General features: G+C 49.2%; 1 protein-coding gene and 1 long non-coding RNA gene across 6 annotated transcripts in view; one reads left to right on the top strand and one right to left on the bottom strand.

Moving 5' to 3' along the window:
- The window catches only part of VSIG10 (V-set and immunoglobulin domain containing 10), a 29731-nt gene extending 17617 nt beyond the window's left edge, over positions 1–12114 (bottom strand). For 4 of the 5 annotated variants that reach the window (XR_013443495.1, XM_036083308.2, XM_036083319.2 and 1 more), the window contains exons 1-2: positions 11984–12114; positions 5489–5770 (exon numbers count right to left, since the gene is read on the bottom strand). Coding sequence is in view for 4 of the 5 variants with exons in the window: in XM_036083308.2 (XP_035939201.1) it covers positions 5489–5770; positions 11984–12062 (361 nt within the window). In the remaining variant the exon portion in view is untranslated. The remainder of the gene's footprint in view (positions 1–5488; positions 5771–11983) is intronic. The other variant, XM_078060916.1, reaches the window with a different exon arrangement.
- Positions 12030–13334, top strand: LOC118530133 (uncharacterized). The gene is made up of 2 exons (XR_004914473.2): positions 12030–12113; positions 12818–13334. It is a non-coding gene; the product is annotated as an uncharacterized LOC118530133 (long non-coding RNA).
- The last annotated feature ends 1085 nt before the right edge of the window (positions 13335–14419 follow it).

The raw sequence follows: 14419 nt of genomic DNA, 5'->3' as shown, positions 1-14419 counted from the left end.
GGATTCCTGTTCTAGAACAATCTACCAGTGCCACTGCCGTCCTCTTCTCTGCGGACATTCTTGACGTAGGAACAAGTCACTTCTTTCCTTCCCCTCCATAAACATAGTTTGGCCAGTCAAGGGTCTCAAAGGGTTGACTTACAACTCAGGGACCCACAAAATGGGAGATTCTCATCTCCGTGTCTTGGGTTCTCTGCCGAAAGGAAAAGTTGTCATCAGGCATTTGCTCTTCATACTAGCATTTTGATTTGAAAATGACCTAAGAATGTACCAGGTAGTCTCTGCTCATCAGTGGGCATACCTATAGTTCTAGAGTGGGATAAGATCCTTGGGGATCTCACAGAGAGTTTTTTGATATCACTTTTAGAGACTGAACATAGAGACACGTGCAACAACCCCATTGCCTCCCAATTTCCCTAGTGATTGCTGTTCCCGTCCAAAGAGCTGGAACCCAGAGGTCTTCTGCTTCTTATAAGCACCCATCTCTGCTTCAGATGAACTTGGCAAGACTCAAGGTAATCAATCTCCAGGCAAGGATCCTCCATTCTCTGAAGGGAACCAACAATCTTTCTTCAGTGTGCCTGACACACTCTTTCTCTAGGTTGTGAGGAGGCACATCAGCATCATAGAATGAGGGAAAACAGATGAACCCAATTAGTCAGGGAACATGGGACTTTTCTGAGGCCCCTTCCTGGCCTTTCCTGATGTAACGGCCGCATCACTCACTAGATGGGAGCACTCCCCATCCCCCAAGCCCCAGCTGACTCCAAAGAGATTCTTGGAGGTTGATACAAACCAGCTTCCTCACAGTCCATGTGCCATCCAGCTCAAATGTCCCCCCAGCACTTGGGTGGCCTGAGAAAAACAGACACGGGGAGAGTCCGGCACCACGTACCATGAAGTCTGACTGCGGGCCTCCACGGGTTCATCTGCTCACTCAGCTCCCCAGTGCACAAGAGCTGCTATCTCTAAAGAAGAACAAAGTCTAGTGGAATGTGTTCAAATCTGTGCTACCTTGCCCATCCCTCCAGCCTTCCTGCAGGTAAACACACCGCAGTTCTAACCTCCTGCCCACCCCAATTTGGAGGCAGAAGAGGATGGGTAAGTCAATGAAATAAGTAGCCTTGGCAGCCCTGAACTGCTCTGGACTAAAGGATTTCTGTATCCTCAGGGGCAGTGGTCCCAATCCGGAGGACAAGACTCTTCAACTACACCATTAAATTAACAAGTAATATAGTTCAGTCTTGTATCCTGAGAAGAATAACAAAATCACATTGCAGTGCCCATTCCAGGCATATTAAATCATCCTAGCCCAGAGAAACCTGACTCCCCAGGAGGCAGAGACACCAAATGCCCCCTGATCAATAGGCAGAGATTCCAAACGGTAAGGAGGGAGAAGTTACTGGCCCGTTTACAGCCAGCTCTGTGTCTCCGCAGCACCTCCGTCCACTCACACACTCAAAGTCACTTACAGATAACAACTCGTCACATCTCAGAATTTTTTTTCCCTTGCTTCCAAGGCCATGTTCGAACGTTTCCAAACTTTTCTCCTTAAGAGACTAAGTTATCAACCATGTCAGTGAAAAGACGGGAAAAGCAAGATCTGGACACACAGAAGGTCCTGTTCAAAAGGCCTGGATGTTAACTGATTGCTGGGAACCTGAGATGCACTTTTCCCACAGGAATCCCATCACCTGTTTAACCAGGTGGTCGAGGTAACGTGAAGCAGGTGCATACTGTGTGCCCAGCTCTGTGCTGAGGGCCATGCACATTAATCTCGTGAACGTGCGCACTGAGTCTGTGCCTGGGTTCCACGGTTACCGCTAATTCACAGATGATAAAACTGAAATGAGGGGAGTTCAAGGGACTTCTCCAGTGTCACAAGGACAACAGCCAGAAGAACCTGTATTTGAACTCAGGCAGCTGGACCTCAGTGTATGCTCTTAGCCACTCAGCAAGAACATGGCCCTCCCCTCCCAGAAACAGCGGTCGGATCAAACCTAATCCATATTCCAAAATCTTCCCTGCAAAATGAGGGCCGAGTCCCATCTGAGATGTCAAGGCCTCCCCTTCAGCCACTGTCTGAGGAGGAGCAGTAAGGGGCTCCCTGATGCCCGGAGGGGTCTGTGTTTGCCAGGGTTTGTCCTAGAATGGGAGCAAGACCTGAGATTCTGGAGGGCTCGGGTGCATGGGAAACCAGTGGATATCTGTGCTACGGACTGAATGCTTGTATCCCCTCCGAAATTCATGTTGAAACCTAATCCCCAATATGATGGTATTTGGAGGTGGGGCTTTTGGGAGGAGGTGATGAGATGAGAGCAGAGTCCTCATGAATGGGACTGGTGCCCTTCTAAGGAGAGACCCCCCCTTCCTCTCTCTCTCTGCCCTCCACCAAGTGAGGACACAATGAGAAGACCTATCTACAAACCAGGAAGTGAGCCTCACCAGACACTGGACCTCCCAGCTTCCAGAACTGCCAGAAGTGTTTGTTGTTGAAACAACCCAGCCTATGTTACTTCTGTTACAGCAGCCCAAACTAGGTCCGCATCTAGTTTTTACAAACAAGCCTACACCAGTTGAGGACACCGTAGGTTTCCAAACGAAGAAGTTTCCATGATACAAATCACATCACAGTAACTCAGGGAGCCCCAAGGAGCCATTTGAGTTTAGTGATTCTTTTAAGCTACAAGTTCACGTTCATCATAAAAAGGCCTTGCATTTATGTCCCTACAGGGCAATAATAAAACTAATCCACCCTCCAATAAACTTAGCCAATGATTAATCAATGGCAGATAAAGTCATAAACTGGAGAGAATGATGGTTTTAAAAAAAAGCAACAAGTTGTAATGCCGTCTTACTCTGTGGTCAGAAGAGAAGGCATTTATTGAGGAGACTGCCACGAGGAATTATTAATGACTGGCAGCTGGAGTGAGCTGCCCATGGGCTCACAGTAGGAACTGAGCAGAGCTGGGCAAGGATGGGTGACATTTTTAACACACCCACATTCATTCTTGGCAATTCAGCAGTTCAACTGTGGCATCCCAAACACAAAACCACTGCCCTCCCAAATTCCATAAGCCTTAAGAGTTGGCAGAAACCTTAGAGACCATCCAAAAATCTAGAAGCGTCCTTGAAGCCTTGCTTTTCTTCATCCTCCACTTCCAATCCACCAGCATCTTACTGGTCTGCCTCCAAAATCGTTTCAGAAGCTGTGCATTTTCACCAAGAGCCACTGCCACCACCCTGGTTCTGGCCACCAACATCTTGTGCCTCCAACTGACTTCCCTATTTTTATCAGTCCTTCCTGAGATCACACACATACATTCTGTGTGTGTCACTGAAGTAATGCCACACCCATGCTTAAAGTTCCAGGAGTTTCCTCTGGCATCCACAGCAGGAACAACAAAAAATCTCAACTCCTTGCCAGGTGTGTCAGGTTCTTCAGGCTGCCTTTACAAAGTCCCACAAACGAGGTGGCTTAAGACAACAGACATGGATTCTCCCACAGTTCTGGAGGCCAGAAGTCTGAAGTCAACGTGTCGGGAGGGCAGGGGAGAATCCTTCCTTGCTTCTTCCCTGGCTCCTGATGGTGGTCATCAGTCCCTGGCATATCTTGGCTTCCAACTGCAGCCCTCCACTTTCTGCCTCTGTTGTTATACAATATTCTCCTTGTGTGTCTCCATATTCACAGGCATTTTCCTCTTCTTAGGAGGACGCCAGTCAGTTTGGATCAGGGCCCACCCCAATAACCTCATCTTAACTTGATTACATCTGCATATTTCCCAATAACGTCACATTCAGATACCAGGAGTTAGGACTTGAATATTTTGGGGGGATAAAATTCAACCCATAACACAAGTCCCACCCTCTCATACACTGGGCTCCCACCACACCAGGCTTCTCCCCATCTGCATACACACCACACTCAACTCATCTTGCACTGGATATAGTTCTTCCTGAATTACTCTTATCTCTGCAGAACTGGCTCTTACTCATCAGTCAGCTGAAATGTCACTTCCTCCAAAAGGCTCTCTCTGACCCCCCCTAATTTAAAGTGTTTCAGAGAATGACCCCACCTCGACTCTCTGCAGAGCCCTCATCACTCTCATATTGCCTGATGCATTCATGTACTTGCTTACTGTCCGTCTTCCCCCACTAGCATGTGAGCTCCATGCAGGCAGGGGCGTAGTCTGTCCTATTCATTCCTGTGGCTCAGTGCCTTGACCAGTGCCCGGCACTGGGCTTTCAATGCGTATATGTTGAATAAAGAAATAAGTAAATTATTTTACACATGAGGAAACCAGGAAGCAGTAGGGATTACGTGTATATTTCTACCAAACAACACACTCTGGATCTAGAACCTGGATATCCGTCTAAACCAGTAAACAGCACACTTTCTTTGCAAAGGGCTATAGAGTAAATATTTTAGGCTTTCAGGTCATATGACCTGCATCATTGCCACTCAACTCTGCCAAGATAGCACCAAAGGCAGTCAGAGATCAGATATAAATGGATGAGTGTGGCTGTGTCCCAATAAAGCCTACTTTATGGGCACTGGAATTTCATATCATCTTTACATGTCACAAATATCATTTGTCTTTGGGGTTTTTTTCAACCATTTAAAAATGTAAAAAATATTCGTAGCCTGCGGGCCAGATATAGCCCACAGATATGGCTAGAGTTTGCCAACCCCTATTCTTTTTTTTTTTTTAAGATTTTATTTATTTATTTGTCAGAGAGAAGGAGAGGGAGGGAGGGAGAGCATGCAAGCAGGGGGAGCAGGCAGAGGGAGAAGTAGGCTCCCCGCTGAGCAAGGAGCCCGATGCGGGACTTGATCCCAGGACCCCGGGATCATGACCTGAGCTGAAGGCAGATGCTTAACTGACTGAGCCACCCAGGCGACCGCCAACCCCCATTCTAAATTCATGCATGTATATCCACAGGTAAGATACTGTTTGAGGAAAGTGAAGCATGTAATATAATAGTAGCTCACGCCACGCCCTGGAGTGAGCACCACAGCATAAGAGCACTACACCTACAAGGTCTGTAATGTATTATCCCCAATTAACAAATAAGGAAAACTAATGCTCTGAGATCTTCAGCTACTTACTTAAGGTGACACAACCTCAGGAGGAACTCAGGCAGTCTGACTCCATCATGTTATATACTCTGACTCTGGTGCATAATAAAATGGCATTAACAGCAAGGACGATGCTAACAAGCTGGAAGCAATCACTAACTAATATGCTAGGAGCCATTAAGAGCACTTTATCTACATAAACCAGAATCCAGTCGTCACAGCAATCCCAGGACACCAGAATTCTTTTCATCCCCATTTCACAGATGAGAACATCCAGGTGTGAGAGGGCACTGGGCTTGCAGGTAGCAGAGCCCAGGATGAAACCGGGGAATGCCTCCAAGGCCCTCCTCCCACCCAGGGCTCCGAGCGCCTGGCCAGCCGGCCCCAGGACCCTGCCACCGCACTTACCAGCCACCTGCAGCCACACTCGGAACCACCGGGTCTCATTCAGGACCTCCCGGCAGGTGTAGTTGCCCTCATCCCGCGGCCTCAGCGCGGTGATGTGCAGCGAGCTGGCATCTGCCAGAGAGAAGCGCGGCTCAGCCGGCGGGAAACTGGAATTGTAGGACAGGAGGACGACAGGCTCCGAGTCATCCCGGTACCAGGTTACCAGGCCCCTTGCTCCCGAGACGTTGCCACAGTGCAGAGTAATGTTCTCGTGAACCTGTCCAATGACCAGAGCCTCCAACCCTGTACGAGGAAAGGTCAGGCTGTTACTACATTTCTTCGTCTCTGAACACCCTCCCTTGTGCACCGTCCCTCTGCATTAGGATTGAAAAATAAATAAATCAGGTGTGTGTTTTTAAGCACTCTGCGGATTACTGGCCAGGGCTGATGTTAATGAACCTGCCGTAAATGGCAATCGCAGAGAGAGCCCCAAACCTCCCCCTCCCCGCACTATCCGTGCACTTCACCGCGGGACGGCTCTGCGCTACCACCCGGGCTCTCCGCTGGGTCACGTGGCTTGCTCTGGCCAATGAGATGCTAGCAAACGTGATGCGCGCAGAGGCTTCAGCAGCACGCGTGTAACTGGGCTTGCTCACGCTCGCCTCCTGCCATCACCTGGAGCAGGGCATGCCCACGTTAGGTCCCAGGAGGAGGATGAAAGCTACATGTGCAAAGCCCAGGTGTCTCAATCGTCTGAGCTGAGGTCGTTCCCGATCAGCCCTCAGCCACCGAGTGGACGCCCGGACACGAGGGTGAGCCCAGGCAAGATCAGCAGAGCTGACTAACCCCAGCCCTTGACCTATAATAAGTACTTACGGCCATTTTGTGATTGTTATGCAGCACTAATGTGGCAATAAATAACCGATACAGAACCCAAGTGGTTTTATTTGCCTGGAAATCCAGAAGGGATGGAAGGAAGAGGGCCTGGGCTTTGTTCCCACCTTCCTACTGCTGGCTCTCGCCATCTCAGGTGCAAACGATCCTGGAAGTCAAAGCTCTCTTGCCGCTCCAACTTTGGGCATGCCCTGTGTTAGGCACTGGGGAGCCAGTGATGGGCAAAACAGAGAGAGACTTCCAGGATCTCACAGTCTAGTGGGGAAAACAGACAATAAACTAGCAATTATGATCCAGGGTGATAAATATCATGACACGGCCTCAGAGAAGGGGCTCCCAAGTCCAGCTGGGGTGACTGCCGGGGAAGGCTTCCTCCAGCAGGCCACACTGAGATATGATGGACAGGTAGGAATTAGCCAGGTAGACTGGAAGATGGGGTTCCCAACAGAGGGAACAACATGTTCAAGAGCCCAGATAAGCAGAGTGGACTCACCGCTATTAGAAGTGCCAATGGTCCCACCCCAGAACATTTAACTCAGATAAATCACCTATCTAGGGGTGGAGGCAGAAGGTAGCGCTGCATTTTAACAAGCCCTCCAGGTGATTCTGATGCTTACTCATGACTGACAGGTGTGAAGGGCGACTGATCTAGCACAGACTGTCACCAGGTAACAAGAAGCAAATGCAGCCCATTTGCTGAGAAGTGTCAAAACTTTCCAGCCCTCTCCACAATCAGTGTCCAAATACAAAGAGGCCACAGGCCCAGGACTAATCGGCAGAACCTGTTAGGAGTCTTCTACTCGTGCTGTCACACTCAGGAGATGAGAAAGGTGTGATGCCAAGAAGGAAAGTGGGCTAACTCCAAGTCCTACAGTAAGAAAGTAGCAGGGTGGGACCAGAAGCTAGACTTCTTGCTATCCTCCAAAATGTTCTCTTTCCACCACATCAGAAGTTTTCAAAGTATGTGAATACACTGGGTTTTGCAAAAAGTGGTGTTTCATTACAAAATAAGTTGCCTTTGACAACCATACAGGGACAATTGGGTATCTGTGTACAAAAGAATGAGGTTGGACCCCTTACCTCACATCATATATAAAAATTAACTCAAAATGGACCATAGATCTAAATGTAAGAGCTAAAACTATAAAATGCTTAGAAAAAAAGAATAAATCTTTGTCGCTTTGGGTTAAGCAATGGTTTCTCAGGACCCCAAAAACACAAGTGAGAAAAGAAAAATGGCTAAATTGGATTTTGTCAAAATAAAAATTTTTGTGCATCCAAAGACACCATCAAGAAAGTGAGAAGACAACCCACAGACTGTGAGAAAAATGTTTGCAAATCACCTATCTGATGAGGGGTTTGTATCCAGAACATATGAAGAACTCTCACAACTCAACAATAAAAAGATAAATAATACCATTTAAAAATGGGCTAAGGATCTGAATAGACATTTCTCCAGAAAGATATACAGAAGGCCGATAAGCACACGAGCAGATGCTCATCATTAGTCACCAGGGCAATGCAAATCAAAACCACAAGAGGACACCTACTACTTCATACTCACTAGAGTGGCTAAAATCAAAGACCATAGCAAATGAACAAATACTGGCAAAGATGCAGAGAAGCTGGAATCCTTACACATTGCTGGTAGGATTTTTAAATGGGGCAGCTACTTTGGAAAACAGCGTGGCACTTCCTCACAAGGTTAAAGTCACGGCATGACTCAGCAATTCCACTCTGAGGTGTAGATCCAGGAGAAATGAAAACGTATGTCTACACAGACTTTACATGTGCGTTCAGAGCAGCATTATTCATTATTGCCAAAAGATGGAAACAACCCAAATGCCCAGTAGCTGATGAATGGATAAATAATATGTGATATATCCATCCAGGGGGAATATTATTTGGCCATAAAAAGGAATGGAGTGCATACTACAGCATGGATGAATCCTGACAACATTATAGTAAGTGAAAGAAGGCAGTCCTAAAAGACTACATAGTGTGTGATTCCATTTACGTGAAATGTGCAAAATAGGCAAATCTGTGGAAATAGAAAGTAGATTAGCAGTTGTCTAGGGCTGGGGAAAGTGGCTTGTCTGAGGCGAAGGAGGTAGTGAGGAGTGACTGCTAATAGTCAAGCATACTGCTCTTTTTTGTGGGGAGCGGGGGGAGTGATGAAAATATTCCGGACTGAATTAGTGGTGACGGTTGTACAATCTTGTGAATATATACTAAAACCACTGAATTATATACTTTAAAAGGGTGAATTTTATGGTATGTAAATTATATCTCAATAAAGCAGTAAAAAAATAAATAAACTGCCATCTGCCTCTGAAAATCCTTCCCTATTATAAAGGAAAGAGTAACAGTGATCGGTCTTTGGCCTTTTGTCTGGTTGGAAGGGGTTCCATTTGAAAGATTGGAAGCCAGCCTGGAGCCACGGGACCTTCCAGCTCTCTCCTCATCTTGGCCACACCACTCCCAAATCCCAGGACAACATGGAAAAAAAAAAAAAGAACCAAAAAACTCTAAGCCACTCACTGGAAGGCAGACAATGTCATCTAATGCTAGAGATTCCAAAACAGCAAGACAGGCTTCTGAACAATCACTTTGAAAAGCAGGTGAGAATTATTTTTAAACAATTAGGCCTGAGAACCCAAGTTCTCAGTGGCAATGCCCACGGAAGAGAGAAGATGAACTGTAGAATTACAGATGCAGCGTGTGTTCATGAGACCTACAGACCTGCCCCTTCTCAGCTCCCTGGCAAATGAATAAAGAACTTGGAAAAGCCCTGGCAAAAGTCTAGTTCTGGAACTTGAGCTAACATTGTCTTCTCCTCCAAGGAGTAGAAAGACACAATCACAAAAGAAACCATTTTAAGGCATTTCACTCCTCCTGGCTTTGCTCACTCCATTCTTTTTAGCCACTGAAGCTAAAGGTGACCTTGGAGGTCATCTCGTCCTGAGATGTGGCAGTCCTGAGGGGTTGGGTTCAAGATGAGGCAGGCAGAGCCCCGGCTCAGTGGAAAAGAATACAGTCATCAGTTAGTGACGTCTGTCTGACATGGACACACAGGGGCGGTCCTTGAGGGTGCACTGGTTCCATGCTTGATCATCCCATGCGCCCTCATTTCACAGATGAGAAAACTGAGGTTCAGAAAGCTTAAGTGATTTCCTTAAAGGCCCCCTCAAGTCGCTGGGAGAGCTGGGACTGCCACTGAGGTCTTCAATCCTTGGGGTCTCAGGGATTTATTCTGGTCTCCCGATCAGACAGGATGAGACAATAAGACATCATAACAGTTTGTGTTACTAGAAGTTGTCCACATGGTATCCACAGGGTCTGCGAATGCCTCCCCCCTGACCTTAAATTCAGAATATGGACCTAAGGAGGGAACAATATAAACAACCATTTCCCAATGCTGCCCTCATATTATCATTCACAGAGTTGAGATTGTACCCAAACACTTATTTTTTTTCCTACCAACCTTTTCCCAAGAATGACCCGGGATTTATAAGCTGAGGTGACAGTGCAGGCATGAACATTGTCAGGAGTGAAGTGACAATTTTTTTTCCCCTGAGATAACTCCCAATTTGAAAAACAAACAACAAAAATACACCAAGCTGGGGGCGCCTGGGTGGCTCAGTTGGTTAAGCGTCTGCCTTCAGCTCAGGTCATGATCCCAGGGTCCTGGGATCGAGTCCCGCATCGGGCTCCCTGCTCCACGGGGAACCTGCTTCTCCCTCTCCCTCTGCCTCTGCCTGCCTCTCTGCCTACTTGTGCTCTCTCTCTGTCAAATAAATAGATAAAATCTTTAAAAAAAAAAAAAAATACACCAAGCTGGGGAAGCCCCCTGGCACTACCCACGAAGGTGAACTTGGCCTGGGTATCAAAATGGCTGGGCACGGCATGGAGGCAGTGTCCCTGTGTGGTGAGCCGCAGCCGGGCTAAAAGCTGGTTCATTCCAGAGTGACGACTTCCACCCAGGGTTCTGATGTCCCAAGGCCATTGATGTTCACAGCGCAGTAAACACTGCAGCCAGCCAGAGGGAAGGGAACAATCACCTTTTTTTTTTTTTTTAAAGATTTTTATTTATTTATTTGACAGAGAGAGCGAGAGAGCACAAGCAGGGAGAACAGTAGAGGGAGAGGGAGAAGCAGGCTCCCCGCCAAGCAGGGAGCCTGATGCGGGGCTCGATCCCAGGACCCTGAGATCATGACCTGAGCCGAAGGCAGACGCTTAACCACCTGAGCCACCCAGGCGCCCCGGCAACTATCACCTTTAACTTCCGGAGAGAGCAAGCCGGAGACTGTCCTCGCCGCCTCCCCGTAGCACAGTGATCACTAAGTCAAATACCAGCAGGGGCCAGCAGGTAAGGTCCATAACTGAAGAGGGTCAGGGGTAAGTACTACAACAGGAGAGGCAAAACAAATTTGGGGTCACATGCCCTAGGTAGAAGGGGGTCACCGCTGCTCAGTTCCAGGTGGAAAAGCCCTGTGCTGCCAGATCATCAGATTTTTCCAGATAAACTGGAAACCTAGATTATGGGAAATGTTACTGCCTTTAAATGATTGCTAAAAACAAAACAAAAAATCTTAGGAGAGCCTAAGGGTTAGGAACTTTTGGCACTTGCTGCTAGGAAGCTCGGGGGGGCAATTCCTGCAGGAACCGATCAGCAGTGTGTGTGGGCATGGGTAACACAGAAAATAACACTCCAAGTATTCTGGCAAGGTACACCACCTGCTGGCCCCATCTCCTTTCCCTCTACCTGAGTCCTCGCTCTCCCTGCTCGTCACCCTGCCCTGCACACAAAGCACACATTCGCTGGTGCATTAAAGTCAAAAATGCTTTTTCAATATTTTTATATCCTATATATTTTTGTAAGCAACCCTGTAAACTAATTGTTAGGAGGGAGAGCACAGGTGAAGCATTTAAGACCTTCTGCCAAGTGGAAGATGTCAAGTGTAAGAGGTCATGTCAAGTGTAAGGGCAAATTTTCTGAAAGTCTGAAATACCTTCAAAATAAAAGGTTTTGTTTTGTGTTTCTTTAAGGCGAAGGACGGAAGGCACGGTTTTGAACGTGCTAGTCCGAACAGGTCGGCTTGCAAGGGGTGTGTAGGGAAATCCACAGGTTACAAGTGTAAAGCGAGTTCAACCTTGGGCAGGGGAAGGAGAGAAAAATAAAGGAGCCTGGAGTTTGAGCCCCAGCGCAGCAGGTAAAACCAGAACGCAAATTTACATCCGACGCTTAAAAAAACAAAAAACAAAAAACCAACCAACAAAAAAGCCACAACAAAAACCACTTTCTCCCCTACACGTGCCTCTCCAATTTTCCCATCTTCAAATTCCCCAGTTCTCCCATCCCCTCTCCGCAGGCCCTCTGCAGCCTCGCTGGCTGCCCACTCCAAGCGACTAGGGCTATCTTGCCCTCCATCAGGCGCCCGGGAAAATTCCTTCCTGCAAAGAGAGCCGAGCTGCGAGCGAGCAGGAAACTCAAGACCCTCCCGGGGAGGCTGCGGAGCCGCGGCTACAACTGGCTCCCGCGGAGTTGGAGGGAATTGGGTCCCTGGCTCTCCCCTTTGCCTGGCGAAACTCAACTTTTCCCTCCGGATCGCGGCCCCTTACCTGCGGCGACCCAGCGGGCCAGCAGCACCCCGAGGCAGACAAGGACCTGCGGCTGGGACGCCCGGACGCCCGCGGCCATCTCGCCCCAGACGCCGGCAGGGGCTCCTCAGGAAACGCAGGCTCCGGCTGGGTGGGTGTGCGCCCCTCCCCTCCCCAGGGCCCCGGCCCCTGGGGTACTGAGTGCTCCTCCCAGGTCCTCGGAACGACAGAGGAGCCCGACTCTCCGCAGCCCCCAGGAAGGATGCTTGGGCTGAGCCCGATGTCCGCCGGTGGGAGCCGCGCTGGGCTCCCGGCGCGATTCTGTCTCCGGAGCGCCCGGCCCGGGGTGGGAGGGCGCACCCCGCCCTCTGCGCCCGCCACCCACTCCCGCTCGCGGAAAACAACAGGAGCGGGACTCCCTCCCGCCTCCCATCCAGGCGGGAGCCCAACTTCCTCTACCTTGGCCGGGGAGGAGGGCTTTATGCAAAGGGCGCGCGCCCGGGCGCGCGGAGCAGAGTCCGGCCCGGCCGGGGGTGGAGCGCGGAGGCCGGTCCCTCCCCGAGCCCACTCGGCCCGGGACCGCAGCCCGGAGTCGCGGGGACAGCTGGGCCGGGCAGAGCCCTGCAGCTGCCGCAGGACGGCACCCCCGCCCCGGCTCGCCCGCTGCTTCCCCTCCCGGGCGCTCCGGCTGCAGCACCCGGAGGAGCGTGGCCAGCCGGAGGGGCGGGCTGCCAAGCTGCAGAATTCGGGGTCCCCTCGGCGTCCCAGCTTAGCTCTTGCAGGGTTCTCCCGTGCTTTCCCGTGCTCAGGGCGGACGCCAGGGCCGCCATGGCTGTCTTCTTCTACCCTTTGCAGAACGAAGAGGGCAAGTCTGGAGCAGGAGAAAGATGATCCCTTAGACCCGCAGCCAAAGGCGGCTGTGAACTAGCTGAGACCACACAGCAAGATCGAGAACCCAGGGGTCAGCAGAACTCGGTTCTCAGAGCTTTCTGTACCCCGCCCCCCCCCTCACCGCAACCCCATCCAGTCTGATTCCCAGAGAGCTGCCATCCCTCTTCCCTGCCACATCCTCACTCCATCCTGTCCTAGGAAAAACAAGGTTACCATATCCTCAGGAAAAGCTGATACTTGAAACTGCCCTAGGTGGAACTTCCTTTAAAAAAAAAAAAAAAAAAAAATTGCAATTAAGGGTGTTTGCCTTCTTTCAACTTTTCTGTATGTTTGAAAATGTTCATCATAAAATATTGGGGCAAAAACCAAAAATTGCTGTTAAGAAACATCATCTGTTCTGTTGCCCAAAGGCCCCTTATTGAAATACTTCTTCCATGATGAAATCCTCTTGAAACTAATAAAAAGAGTGTGTTTTGCCTGATGAACTGAGCCATAAAATTGCACGGTTCTTCCCTTTTCCCTCTTTTGCGAAATGATTTAACTCTTCAGCTGGCTCCTGACAGTTTTCCTCCTTTCCCTGCAGTTTGGTGTTTCATCTTTTACCTTGAGGTGGAAGGTAAATTCTATCCTACATAACCTCTTCCTGTTTCCTCAGTGCCTGGCACTTCATAACCACCCACTATGTATTTGTTAAATAAACAAAGGAGAGTTTGTTGGCTTTGATATTGTAGCTCCTCAAGCTTTTCTGACAAACTCCCTACCTCACATTCCCCACCTGAAGCGAACAAGATAAAAGTCAAATCAATAGCTGGCAAGTCTCCAGCTGAGGATCTGGAATTTTCTGTGACCCTTGTGGTACCTCAGGTGGGGAATTGCACAGAACAGGCCCTCCTGATATATTTGCTGAGTCAAATACAAGGTGCTTATGACCAGTTCTCCACCCTGCAGAAGGATCAACTTCCTTTGGGATGGTTTACAATGCTGAATAGTTTGCATGGCTGGGGCCTTTTTCCAAAGCCACTTTAGAAACTTAATCTCATTGAGCCCTCCCTACAATTCTTGTACCTAAGAAATCATGCGAGCCCACTGAATAAATGACATACCCAGAGCTCCAGGAGGGTAAGCTCTGAGTCACTGAGCTGGTTGGTGGCAAAGCCAGGACTAGAGCCCATCTCTGTCCCACACCAAAACCTGCCAAACAAAATTATTTTGCTACTTATACAAAGGCTACTACCGTCTGGATGCTTTGGCGGTCACTGGGCCGGCAGACATGGGCATGCCCCTGAGCAGGGCTCCAAGGACAGCTGTGTGGCCCAGGAGACACCCACCCTCTCTGGTCTGGGTACGGGCTGTGGCCAGCCCTGAGACAGAAGCCGTCAGGAACTGCCCCACCCTGATGTTCAGTAGCACCTCGGGCTGCTCTGGGCAGTACAGTAGAAAGCACCAGTGACCAGTGAGGTGGGGGTTCACCGTGGGGTCCCTAACAAGGTAGGGACCTTTCAGAGCCTTAGTTCTATGATCTGTGCCTCACGGGTTGTTGGAAAGACGGAGTGAGTTGACTTGCAG

This window comes from Halichoerus grypus, chromosome 13, assembly GCF_964656455.1.
Source record: "Halichoerus grypus chromosome 13, mHalGry1.hap1.1, whole genome shotgun sequence".
Taxonomy (NCBI): domain Eukaryota; kingdom Metazoa; phylum Chordata; class Mammalia; order Carnivora; family Phocidae; genus Halichoerus; species Halichoerus grypus.
Note: the sequence above shows the minus strand (reverse complement) of the source record. Positions and strands in the feature narration are given on the sequence as shown.